Source organism: Mus caroli, unplaced genomic scaffold (assembly GCF_978045245.1).
Source record: "Mus caroli unplaced genomic scaffold, Mus_caroli_1 scaffold_7, whole genome shotgun sequence".
Classification (NCBI taxonomy): Eukaryota; Metazoa; Chordata; class Mammalia; order Rodentia; family Muridae; genus Mus; species Mus caroli.
The window spans coordinates 46,365,847-46,379,480 of record NW_028227262.1 but is presented as its reverse complement, the minus strand read 5'-3'; the positions used below and the strand labels follow the sequence as shown (position 1 = coordinate 46,379,480).

At 37.4% G+C, this 13,634-nt stretch overlaps 1 protein-coding gene across 4 annotated transcripts in view; it reads right to left on the bottom strand.

Moving 5' to 3' along the window:
- The window catches only part of Cntn3 (contactin 3), a 361,039-nt gene that overhangs the window by 97,764 nt on the left and 249,641 nt on the right, over nucleotides 1–13,634 (bottom strand). For all 4 annotated transcript variants that reach the window (XM_021164805.3, XM_029478975.2, XM_029478972.2 and 1 more), the window contains 3 exons: nucleotides 6,867–7,070; nucleotides 5,808–5,910; nucleotides 2,405–2,589 (listed from right to left, as the gene is read on the bottom strand). In XM_021164805.3, coding sequence (XP_021020464.1) covers nucleotides 2,405–2,589; nucleotides 5,808–5,910; nucleotides 6,867–7,070 — 492 coding nt within the window. The remainder of the gene's footprint in view (nucleotides 1–2,404; nucleotides 2,590–5,807; nucleotides 5,911–6,866; nucleotides 7,071–13,634) is intronic.

The window sequence follows — 13,634 nt, the reverse complement described above, 5'->3', positions numbered from 1 at the left end:
TGATTAGAATATCACCAATATTTTATGCTGTTATCCTGTCCTCTGACAGCTTACATTGTTCATAAAACCTAGGGAGGAATGATGGTCTCATACCCTGTTCTAAAGGGAGGCTCTTACACTGTCTAATCCTGCATTCCCTTGCTATGATGGACTTTAGGGATGAACCTCTGAACAGGGGACTCATAATTGCTTTGTAGAACAGAAGGTTGTGAGCCACTGTTGTGCTGCTTATTGACAGCCACCGTTTTCTTTTTGTAGTGACAATTAATATTAATCCAAGTAAAGAAGGAAAAAGGAGAGAAACTGAGCCATGGCCTGTTAAATACTTAAATGTCAGTTCAGTGTTGGATGTTTTCCTCGGAGGTACATAGTTTCCATTGGGGCTGAGATCATGGTGCATAGAGTTAAAGGCATTGGAATATTTAATAACAGTTCTCAAGCACTGCACTGTGGAGACTGAATGACCCTTTCACAGTGGTCTGCTAAGACCATCTGCATAGCAGATATTTACATTATAATACAAAACAGTGGCAAAATTACAATTATGAAGTATCGATGAAAATAATTCTATGCTTGGGGAGATCATCCCAATATGAGGAAATGTATTAAGAGTTCATAGCATTTGGAAGCTTGAGAACCACTGAGTTAACAAATCAGAAGTTTCTGTATTTTCTTCCAGTGGTTACTTCTGAGTGTGCTGTGATCAAGATGGAGATGAGGAGAAAGAGGAAGCTAAGCTACCGTATGAGAAATTCTCTTCGTGTGTGGGACTCTGAGCTGCTCAGCCACATGGGTGGGCTTACCACTACTACCAGCACCATTTCTATACCATGCCACCAACTCACAGCCAGTGACATCATCCAGGAAGTATATGATGCATATGTAGATGTATATATGTGTGTATGTTCATACACTCATACATAAAACTAATTATGAGAGAAAATGGGAAAGTTACAAAACATGAGGACTCATGCTGTTAAAACATTCTTTCATTTTGCCCCTAATAGTCCCCAAGATCCAGCAACATAGGAAATATGAACCTTGTCAGAGATTGTTGGGCTCCATTTTGACCCTGGTTTAGGCCTTGAGGACAAACCAGAGCCTGGCTCGAGTTTTGAAAACTATCTCAGTCACTTCCATACTGGAGTGACTTAGCAAGACCTGCTTGAACCTGACTTTGCCTAACTACTGCCGATGCAGAATAACTTTGTTGGCTCTGTCAGTCCCCCATACACTTTGTCACCTTTCCCCTCCCCCTATGTCATTTCACCTCAGCAAAAAACCCCACCTCCTCTCTCATCCCTTTATAAACAAAATGACTGATACAATTAAATGAGTTTCTGCTCGAGGCTAGGGGTGGTTATTTCCCTGAAGGCAGGAGATCTGAGCCATGACACTCACCACCTTGCTTCAGCACAGGTTCTCTCCTCTCAGCCCTGACCTGCCAGCAGAGAACCAGCAAGAGGTAATGTACTTTCCAACTTCCAATTATTGAAGGAGGACCAATAAAAGTTTCTACAGTCTTAACAGCTGTCTTAGTAATCAGTTTCCTTCCCTGCAGGATTTGCATAACTGTACACACTGCCCCAGAAAATTGTTTCAATATCCAGTTACTAAAATACATAGGCTATAATGCAATTTGTCCTTCATAAAATTGGCGAATTCATACCAGGTTTACAATGTTCCTAATAATTAAACTGCAAATATATGCAGCTAGCTTCATTTCTGTGCATCTTACAGATGGATTGTGTACAATAACACATCAGCACTTTTCAAATTACATTTTCATCAAAACCTAATGCATGCTTAAAACAAAAGAAATTTCAAAGGAAAAAAAGAATATTTAATTTCCTAAAAATGTGTTCTAAAAACTATTCTTTCCTTCTCCAATTGAGCAGTATATCAAACAAATATGATTGTGAATTAAAGGAAGCAAATAGTCTCTACAGATACATCATTTACATTTTTGGATGAGGCTGAATATTTCTTTCCAAGACAACATCCTCAGTTTGGCTTACTAATGTAATAATTGTAACATCTCAATAAGTAGTTTTATTCTGCTTTTCAAATGAATGCACAAAATCACTTCTTCTAGGAGATAAAGCAACTAGAGAGAGCTGTCTCTTACATGATTATCTATGTGAAAGGTCATGCTTCAAAAAAATATGAAAGATTTCATTATCATATGAATCACTTTCATAATGTAAAGGAATGTCAAGTTGATTGCAAAGTTCTTTTTAATTTCTTTATTCTCTGATGTTTGTCCTTGCCTAACAAAAATGAGAATAAAACCTAGAAAGTGACAAATTAAATCCTGATTTTCTGATATAACGACCACTTCCCCTAAGAACATCAATGATTGAATAAAAGCCACAAGACAACTTCCCCCAAGGCTGTTGCTTACCATAGTAAGTGAGCCGCCCTCTCGCCACATTTTTTCCTCTTGAATTTTCAGCAATACACTCATAGGAGCCTGTATCTTCCTGTTGGAAGTTTTGAATTTCGAGCATACCATTGAACTTCCTCAACTTAATTTTGTTGGGAAACGGCATCCCATCACTTCTTCTCCAATTAATCTGAGGAACAGGGCTGATAAGAAAATTGTCAAGTTGTTGGCTGTTCTCTGGAAATCTCATAGACTCAACACCGAAAGGCTTTGGTTAAGAGAGCAAAAGGCACAGGTTTCAAAGGCAGACGACTTGTGGTTGTAAATTATATAATAAGATGTGAAGACTAAATTCTTGTTTTGATGGAGGGTCCCACTATGTAGCCCAGACTTGCTCCTGACTCCTGATCCTTCTGCCATGATCTCCAAGTGATGTGATTACAGGCTGTCAAAATTAGAGACAAATTGTGTGTTGTCACAAGAGAAAGCTATGAAATCCAGACCTCAGTAGTGGAAACTTTGACAAATTTTATTTCAAAACAGTTAGGAAGCATAAAAGTAATGGATGAATTTGAAAATGTGCATGATCTACCAAAATTAAAGCCAGAAAATATTGTAAATAATTTACACAGGTAGTTACAGCAATGATATCAAAACTGCAATCAGAAGTGTCTGCATAAAGAAGACCACGGGAGCATATGAGTGTATTGCTAAACTCTCAAACTTGTTAAAGAAGTTCTCATCCATTCTAGTATGGGCCAAGCAGTTTGATAAGGAACAAAGGGAATGCACACTATCAGGTTCTATGAAGCCTATATTATCCTGATACCCAAAGTGGATCAAAATACAGCAAAAAAGAAAACTGCAGATAAATTCTGCACACTAACATGGATGCAAATATTCTTAACAAAATACTTGCAAACTAAATTCAGGAACACATAAGAAACTGATATGCTATGGCCAAGTGAGCTTCCTTTCTGAGATGAAAAGTTGGTTCAACATACATACATCAATAAATACAGTAGATGAGATAAATAAACCTAAGGACAGACATAACCATCTTGATAGATGCTTAAAAGCATTTCACAAAGTTTAGCATGCTGTCATTATGAAAGTCATGGAGACATTAGGAAAACATGTTTCGTATCTCAAATTAATAAAAGATATGTATAAAAACCATAAGGTCAACTTTACACAAAACTGGAAAAAACAGAGACTTCTCACTTCCTCTCAAATATGGCATGAGCCAAGGATGCCCAGTTTCACTTCTTACTTAGTATATGGCTCAGATCAGTCTTAGCTAGAACAATAAAACACAATGGAGATGATGCAGAGAAAAAATGGGAAAGTATTCAAGTTATCCCTATTTACAGGTGGCATAGTTGTGTATTTAAAAGACCCTATATAATTGTTTTTGTAAAACTGCAACAAATAAAAGTAACAGGTAAATATCAGTAGCCTTCATATATACCAAGAGTGAACTAGCAGAACAAAATTAAGACAGTATTTCATTCATACTAATTCCCAAAAAATAAGGTACCTAGGTGTAAGTGTAGCCAGGAAGGTGAAGGGAAGACAGAAAATGATGAACATGACTCTCAGGCTCCTGAACTGAAATAATGAGTGTCATGGAAATAGCTATGCTCCAAACTAAATCTACATATTTAATGCAACTCTTATGAGAATTTCAATGTAATTTATCATGAAACTAGAAAAAGCAATCCAAAAATTCCTGTGGATATTCAAAAGACCAGATTTAAGCCAAAGCAATACTAACAAGAAAATATCAAACTGTTGGTATCACATGTTTGTCCCCAAATTATAAAAACAAGTTACAATGACTGTGTTGCAAACAAAAAGACAGAGAATAGGGGACTTGGATATAACAATCAAAGCTGTGGCCCCATAATTTTTGACAAAGATGTCAAAAAATGTATAAGACAGTTTGTTGGAGAAATGATGCTGGCAAACCTGGATATCCACATGCAGTAGAATTTGAATCAAAGCTGTTATTCTGTACTAAAAATCCACTCAAAGCCCACAAAAGGCATTCATTAAAAGTTTAAAATGCTAAAATGTCTGGAGGAAAGCATTGGAAATGTCCTTCAAGATACAGGTATTGACAAGAACTTTCCAAACAGAACCCCAAGGCTTAGAAATCAGACCCATGGATCAATAAATGAGACTGCATGAAATTAAAAGGTTTCTGCACAGCAAAAGAAACTATTAGCAGAGCATGTAGCACACAAAATGGAAGACTTTCCTTATAAGCTAAAACTATAACAAGGGGCTAATATTATAAATTTACAAAGAATTGGAAAGACTAAATAAACATCAGCGAAGTAAAACTGCCCTTGAACAAATGGGTAATGAAATAATCAGGAAGCTATGAAAACGAAGAAACATAAATGCTGGTAATATTTTTGAAATGATAAAAATACCTACTTGACTGTAATGGAGTGCAAAATAAACTACTCTGAGTTGCCAAGTTATCCCAGCCAGAATGACTATCATAAAGAAATCAGATACTGTAGAAAATGTGAAGAAGGAGAAGCCTTTACACATGCCTGGTAGAAATGCAGACAATATGTAAATCAGTATTGAGGTTTTGAAATAAGAAAAACAGAAGGAAAAAGGAAAGAAAGAAAGAAATATAGAAAGAAAGAAAGAGAGAAAGAAATAAAGAAAAGAAAAGAAAGAAAGAAATGAATAAAGATACAAAACAACAAAGAATAAAATAAAAACAGAATAGTCTGGGCATGTACTCAAGGGACTCCACATGCTCACCCACGTTTACCGATACTCTAGTTGGGATATAAAACAAAATAAAACAAAGAAACAAACAAGCAAATCCCATGCAACCAGACTAGCTAAAAGTGTGGTGCATACTGAGATTTACCTTTTCCCATTGTAAAGAAAAGTGAAATTTTTAGGAAAATGGATATATCAAAAAGTATAATACTATACCAGCTCCTTAAAACTCAGTTACATAAAAAAAATATGTATTATCCTTCATATGTGCATCCAAGTTTGTAAGGTATATACGTATATATGTTTTTAACACACACACACACACAAATTTAGTTATTAAAAATTAAGAAAGGAAATCTACAGAGGTTAAAAATAGGCAAATATACACATATGACGTGCAAGTGCAAAAGACTGAAGATTGAGTTCAAGTCAGCATCAAGGGTTGCAAACAGTAGAAGAAAAATGGGGGAAAGGAAATCTAGTAAAAATTTTTAAATTTCCACTTTTTTTGGAAAATTTCATAGTGATATCTGATGTCTTGTATGCTAACTTAAAGTACAAAACACTTTATTAACATATACACAAAATATATTATGCACAAAGAAAAAAATAGAACTTACCCTCCCTCCCTTAGCAACCTAAAACTATGTGTGATTGTTACAGAACTTACTTTCCCAGGGCGAAGCATTCCAACCTCACAGTTGAACCTTTAGCTGCTGGAAGAGTCTCTGGAAACTGGACTTCTATTTTGGGTTCATATTCACCCATGACACCTATGAATTCGTAATACAAAATGGGTAATGTCAATGTTTTCTATGGCATCATTTTGTATTCTGTGTTTCCTATGGAATCATCTTAAATAAAACTTTATTTAGGTCTCTCTTGAACCAACTTTCAGTGGTTGCAATGACTCACTTGTACAAGCCTTGACCAAACATGCACCCTGAATAACATTAAGTCAAAAGTGCTGCAATATGCAAAACATTTTAATGAAAACCATTTCAATTCTATACTCAATGTGAGCACTTCTATTTAAGTTGCCATCTACAATGAATTAATAATTCCTGAAATTTCCTAAGGTACAAAGATTATAGTGGGGGTTTTGCTAAATGGTAGCCCAGTCACATAGGTGCCAATCTTAAACGTATTAAATGGCTCCCTGATGTCAAAACACAGTGATTTAACATTCGGGAACATTCTGATTCCATTATACTTGACTAGAAACTGCTTCCATATTTGTGTTCAAGAAATTATGCTGTATGTGATATGATTTACTTTCAAAAGGTCAGCTACCCTGGCTTATAAATTGGCACTCTCTTTTTCCTCTCAAAAGTCCCATGTAGTCCATGTTGGTCTCAAACTCACAGCATAGCCCATAATGACCTTGAACTTAGGATTGTCCTGTCTTAAACTCTGAAATTGCAGACATGTAACACCATATTCATTGTATGCATTTTTGAGAATCAAACCCAGAGCTCTGTGCATGTTAGGCAAGTATTCTAACAAAAAAGCTGTCAACCCCGCTCCTAAATGGGATTTCTCCTATATCTCATAAATAACTTGTAAGCACTGATCAGGGAGGTAATTCCACAGGTCTTTTCGCTACAATTTTACTACTTTAGTGAGACTTTTAAGCTTATAATAAAATATTTACAAAATAAACAATTTCAAGCTGACAAAAATTAAAAACAAATGCTTTTATGGGCATTCCACTAAGAAGGTCTCATACCATCAGAGCGTAGCACCAAAGGGGTTGGGGAGCCCAATACTCTGGTATTTGTCACAGTGCTGGTCACCACACATGTGTAATTTCCCACATCAGATGGTTCCACCTTAGCTATGTAGAGGTGTCCTGTCTCTTGAGAGACAAATCGTCGACTGTCCTCTTCAACAAATGATGGATACTCATTGAAGACCCAAGCATATGACAGTTCTAGCAAAAGTTAAGAAGACATACATTTCATTACAGTCAGGAAGTTACAAAATTACCTTTACATCCGGGGATCTTTTTCTTGCAAGCTATTCAGAAGAACACTTAGGGAACTGATTTTGCATTCATTTTATACTATGATGAAGAATACTGTTGATTGGCATTCTAGTGCACACAGCACCTCTGCTCTCTTCCTGTCCCTTCTCTAGGTGATGCTTTTATAAGGCTCAGTGATTTGCCCTTGCTTTCTTTTCATTTCTGTTTCTATAGTTCCATAGCTCTAAATCACCAATTACATCATAGCAATTTCTGGCATCAAACTGTTATCATGGCTCCTTAGTTTCTTGTGAATATCACACAGTGGCTCAATCTCAACATAATCCCTCTGACAAACTCTTGGTGTCTCTGGTTCCTGGGCCTTTGAATATGCTGCTCCTGGGCCTACAAAGACTTTTGTCTGGCTTGCACTTAACTTCCTTCCTTCCTTCCTTCCTTCCTTCCTTCCTTCCTTCCTTCCTTCCTTCCTTCCTTCCTTCCTTCCTTCCCTCCTTCCCTCCTTCCTTCCTTCCTTTGTCCTTCCATTCCTTCCTTCCTTACTTTGTCCCTCCATTCCTTCCTTCCTTTCTTCTTACCTTCTTTTTCTTCCCTTCCTATTCTTTCTTTCTTTCTTTCTTTCTTTCTTTCTTTCTTTCTTTCTTTCTTTCTTTCTTTCTTTCTTTCCTTTTCTTTTCTTTCCTTTACTTTCCCTTTCTTTCTTTCTTTCTTTCTTTCTTTCTTTCTTTCCTTCCTTCCTTCCTTCCTTCCTTCCTTTGTCCCTCCATTCCTTCCTTCCTTTTTTCTTATCTTCTTTTTCTTCCCTTCCTTTTCTTTCTTTATTTCTTTCCTTTCCTTTCCTTTCCTTTCCTTTCCTTTCCTTTCCTTTCCTTTCCTTTCCTTTCCTTTCCTTTCCTTTCCTTTCCTTTCCTTTCCTTTCCTTTCCTTTCCTTTCCTTTCCTTTCCTTTCTTTCTTTCTTTCTTCCTTCCTTCCTTTCTTTCTTTCTTTCTTTCTTTCTTTCTTTCTTTCTTTCTTTCTTTCTTTCTTTCTTTCTTTCTTTCCTTCCTTCCTTCTTTCCTTCCTTCCTTCTTTCCTTCCTTCCTTACTTTGTCCCTCCATTCCTTCCTTCCTTTCTTCTTACCTTCTTTTTCTTACCTTCTTTTTCTTCCCTTCCTTTTCTTTCTTTCTTTCTTTCTTTCTTTCTTTCTTTCTTTCTTTCTTTCTTTCTTTCTTTCTTTCTTCCTTCCTTCCTTCCTTCCTATTTCTCCTCATATCTTTCTATCTTTCTCCTCTCTCTCTCTCTCTCTCTCTCTCTCTCTCTCTCTCTCTCTCTCTCTGTGATAAATTTCCGTATATTCATCAATTCATCATATATACTCTTTTTTAAGTAAATATTATACTTTGACCATGTTCTCACATAGTAAAATCCTTCCCCTTTGCTCCTGTACCTGCTTCCATTAGGTCCCTTTCCTAATGAGATTCATTTCTACTTTCATGTCATATACACACAATTGTCTTACGTATCTATGTGAAATCTAGGGTCCACAAATGTGAGCAGACCCTATACATAACTCATGGGTATGTAACATAGTCCAGTCACCATGGAAAATGGTATAAAGAATCCTCAAAAATTAAAAGATCTACCATATGCTCTATATACAGTGCTCTTGGGTATTTACCTGGAAAACACTAAATACATTTTACAGAGGCATATTTATAAATCAGTGTTTTCCGAAGAATTATTTACAATAACTAACTTGTGGTGTTCATCTAGAGGTGAATGAATAATGAAAATGCATACAAAATGGGATTTCTTCAGCTATAAGGAAGAATGAAACAAGTGGCTCATAAGGTAAAATGGGGAGTTACCTCCATGAGAAGTGCTCCTATTGCTTCCTTATCTGGGTTGCAGTCAATGTCCAGAGAGAAACTCAAGAGATAATTTTATTTTTCAGTATGTGTGTTTGTGTGTGTGTGTGTGTGTGTGTGTGTGTGTGTGTGTGTGTGTGTGTGCATCTAAGTGTAGGAACCTTCAGCGACTATAAGAGGCCACCTGATGCTATGGAGCTGGAATTAAAGACAGTTGTGAACTGTTTGAAATGTGTGATGAGAACAGGATTGTAGTCCTTTGTAAGGGCAGTGCATGCTCTTAATTTCTAAGCCACCATCTAAAGTCCTAAACAACTCTGAAGTTCACACTAATGTAAGGATTTATCAAACAACATCTAATGCCTCTTACCTCAGTTGTGCCTTTGATAATAATATAATTCAAGCCTTTTTTTTTTGAAACTTTATTCTGTGGTTCTGGGAATAAAAGCCAGGACCTGGCACATCTTCCCTAGTGCTCTATCTTGAGTCACACCATTAACCTTGACCCCAGTTTTAATCCAACCGCTCCTATTTGTGAAGGGGGTGGTTGTGAATCTAAGGTCCTGTTCCCCAATTGGTTCTAGACTTGACAGTAAAGAAAGCTGGAGGCCAATTGCTGTGCAGAAAGTACAGACAGGAATTCTGGATTCCAGGAGGAAAAGGCAGGCATAAGTAAAGAGAGAGGAGTTTTTGTACCATGCTTTGGAAGAAAGAAAGCAAGAATGCAACAATCATGTGAGGTCTCAGGGGAAGCTGCAGCCTGTGGCCACTACTACAGGTGGGTGGCCAGGAATGTTTGACAGGGGCTGGGTGGGACTAGCCACTGAAGTTTATGGCAGGTGGAGAGATGGAGATAATAAATTGGCAAGGGCATGCTTTTCCAGGTGGGAGATATTAGCACCCAGCAATTGTGCAAAGAAAGCAAGTTGTAAAGGAACAAATTGTGTGTGTTTGTGTGTGTATGTATGTGTGTGTGTGTGTGTGTGTGTGTGTGTGATCTGTGGATTCAAGGGAAGAGGGAGTGGGCTGGTAGTGTAGTCACCTCCAGAGCTAAAGGCAGGCAGAACAAAAGGGAAGCCAAAATGCAATTGGTACTGTGACCAATCCCAGAGCAAAGGCAGTAGCATAAAGCTATATGCAAGATATTTGTAATTGATAGGTAAAACATTAAATGCACTTAACAAGTCCTAAATAAACAGTTGTTGAGTCAAGTAAGGGCACGTTATACTATAAGCTATGAGAAAAAATTTACCAGGAGGGTCTTCCCCACCTGTGGGCCAATGTAAGCAATAGTCCCCCAAAGAACTATATTCTTCTTTACAAGAATGACATCTAAATAGTATTCTTTGTGGTTCTATGTCCTCAAGTTATTGAGAGCCAAGTGTTACTAGGGCATTGTTACTGTGTTTCCTTCACTGGTTTCCTTCTTCATATGCTCTGTTTTCTTTTGCAGTCACATTGACCTGACTTCACTGGTTAAATCCTATCAAGGTCTCAAAAGAAGTTTTTGAAAACATATGCCAACCCTATAAATTTTTATTCGACTTTTAATATAGATTTTAAATTCAAAATAGATTTGAAGCACAATTATAATCATAACTTTCCTTTTGGGACAGTCACTTGATAAAAATCAATGCGAAACAATGTTCAAAGTTGGGATACAAGATGCTATGAGTTTTGGGGTGGAAGGGATATGATTTTTTTTTCATTACTGAAGAATACACATATAGCTCAAGAGAATACTCAAGAATACACAGCTGAAAGCCCTCCAGTGAGAGAGTACAAGGCAGATAAAAGGCCAGTAGAGGCCAAATTCTGTCTGAAGAATTTGGTGGTCATGAGCCAGGCCAATGCCACTGTCAATGTTCCATCTCAATGAAACACACTGCAAGTTGTTTACTCACAAACACTACTTTCTGTTCTTGGAAAGAAGAATATTTTATGAAAGTCCAGTTAAGCCACTGATGAGATAGGAAATTCCAAAGTTGTTGGTTGAATTTTATGGAAAAAAAATGTAAACTCTCATTTCCCATTAGGACTACTCCCATGCTGCTTATTACTCCACCGTTTCCACATAAAGTTAGAGAAAAAGGATGCTGAAAAGACAGGATAAGCTGCTCCTGCAGTGGGTGTCACGGGCATGTTGCAGCAGCAATGGCTCTGTAGGGGCTTCCTGTGACTCTTAGCTAACCCATCTTGCAAACATTCCTCTATCTCATTTTTATTTAATATTTTTTTCTCTGTTCATCAAAATGCTGAAGACACAGAATTAACACAGTGGCCTTCCCTTTATTATTCAGACAGATTAAAACTTTGTTCCTAGTATCCATGAGTCATGAGTAGCTCAGGTGACATGCCTATCATGTCTGCCTCTAGCACGCATAGAGATGTGACATAAACTTCGTTTTACAACCAGTTTATCCCCAAATAAGAAGAATTAGAAGAAGGAATTTAGTGTAAGAGTCAGAAAACTTAACATATGATAAACTTATACAAAGTTTAACATGCGGTTATATTAACAATAAATATGTGTAATTTCTTAGAATAAAAAAAACCCACAAGTGTAATTTTGATTTAAAACATTTACTGTAAAATAATGTATATTACATGACTCCATTTACTAATTTTCTGTACATTATAAAAAACACCAGCACTTAAAACAATGTGGTATTTGAATGTATTAGAATGTGATGATTTTGTCTCTGTCATAGAAATGGCTTAGTTAGGAAAGCTAAAGAAAGAAAGTCAACCATGGTTGTGTGTACTTCTGGGGTACACTTGTAGACATGGGAGGCTCCACTCATGTGTCTCTAGGGGAAACTTACTGCAGAGAAGGTAAATACGCTTACTAGAGGTAGACACTCTGGCTACAGTCACCCAGACTAGACATATTTCACTAAACCTAATCAGAGTGTAAACACTGCTCATTTCTGATCCATGTAGGGCTTTTCTACTGGGGAAATCTGTCCGAACACTCCATAGAGAAATACCCAAAGTGTTTTCAGATATTTCAGAGTGTGACTCTTGTCTTTGTCCACAGATATGTGACCTAATTCTCAGTCTTTTTGTTCCTCTTCCTATCTCTAATCCCTCTCCCTTATGCTTTCTCAGGTCCTTCCCAGTAATCTTTTTTCAAATCTGATCCTTTAATCCTATTTCAGTGTTGACTTCCTAGGAACCTGAACTGTCTTGGTTGCTGACATTGAACAACAGCCCTTTTTTTTGTATTTAAAATTGTCCTTTCCCTTTGATCCGGAGGGAGTGTCTATTCAGGATCATAAACTTCCTTTCCCAGGGATAATTGCTCTTCTCTTAAATTTCTATCAAGATAATCTCCTCCCCTAACCTCCTGGTTTTTCAAACACACTGGCAGCTGTCCTATAGACAAGAAAAGCTCTTCAGTAGCCCAGTGTGAAACAGTGTAAAGCTCTCTGCCTCTAACACTGACTCTAAAGAGGCAACTGGTTCACTTTTAATGCAGTTCTTTTTCTCTGTGAAGTAAGCTAGTGAGCAGAGTGAAGAAACCACTCATAACCTGGAGAGAAGATGTTAGAAGCTACTGTCAGCAGCACTTAGGACTCATGTTCCCTGTTTAGGATTTGAGATCATCAGACAGACACAGAAGTCAATCACAGACCCCTGCGCTGATGGGCTCTAAATTACAGAATATATGTGTGTGTGTGTGTGTGTGTGTGTGTGTGTGTTTGTGTGTGTGTGTGTGTACAATCTTCATTAAGCAATGCATCAATGTATTTTACATTGTAAAAGGTGATTATAAAGTTTCACAAACACTTCCTTTCTCTAAATATCCCTTCAATACAGCATATATAATGTTAAGTCAGGCATGATAATTTATGGAATTGAATGATGCAATAGAGCTCCTCTCTAGTACATCCTAAGGAATCCAGAGAATATGATTCTTAATCACTAACAAAGGATGACAAGGAGCACAAAGAAACTTTAGGAGAGGGGGTCCCCTTAGAGCTGGCAGAGGAAATACTCAAATTAGACTTTGAGATCAAGTAGAAGATGGTGGTGCACACCTTTAACCACAGCACTTTGGAGGCAGAGGCAGGCAGATTTCTGAGTTTAAGGCCAGCCTGGTCTACAGAGTGAGTTCCAGGACAGCCAGGGCTACACAGAGAAACCCTGTCTCGAAAAACCAAAAAAGAAAAAGAAAAAGAAAAGAAAAGTAGAAGAGGAAGAAGAAGAAGAAGAAGAAGAAGAAGAAGAAGAAGAAGAAGAAGAAGAAGAAGAAGAAGAAGAAGAAGAGGAAGAGGAAGAGGAAGAGGAAGAGGAAGAGGAAGAGGAAGAAGAGGAGGAGGAGGAGGAGAAAAGAAGAAAGAAGAAGAAGGAGAAAAGAAGAAAGAAGAAAGACAGAGAAGGAGAAGAAGTAGTACAAGCTCAGTGAGGTTTTCAACCATCTAAATCAAAGCTCCCGTGTTTGGGTAACTAATCCTCAGCAGTCAGCTATGAGAAGCTAAGGCTTTCCTGTAGGTGGTCCACAATTTTTTTCATGACTTATGATGGGTGATCTCTGAGAGGCAAGGTCCCAGAAGCCTTCTCAGGATTGTTTCCTGTAGCTGGTATACCTTTTTCTATCACTATCACATAGTCTAATGATTCTTGGGCATTAGCCCAGCCCCTTGGGACGATTTCTTGTA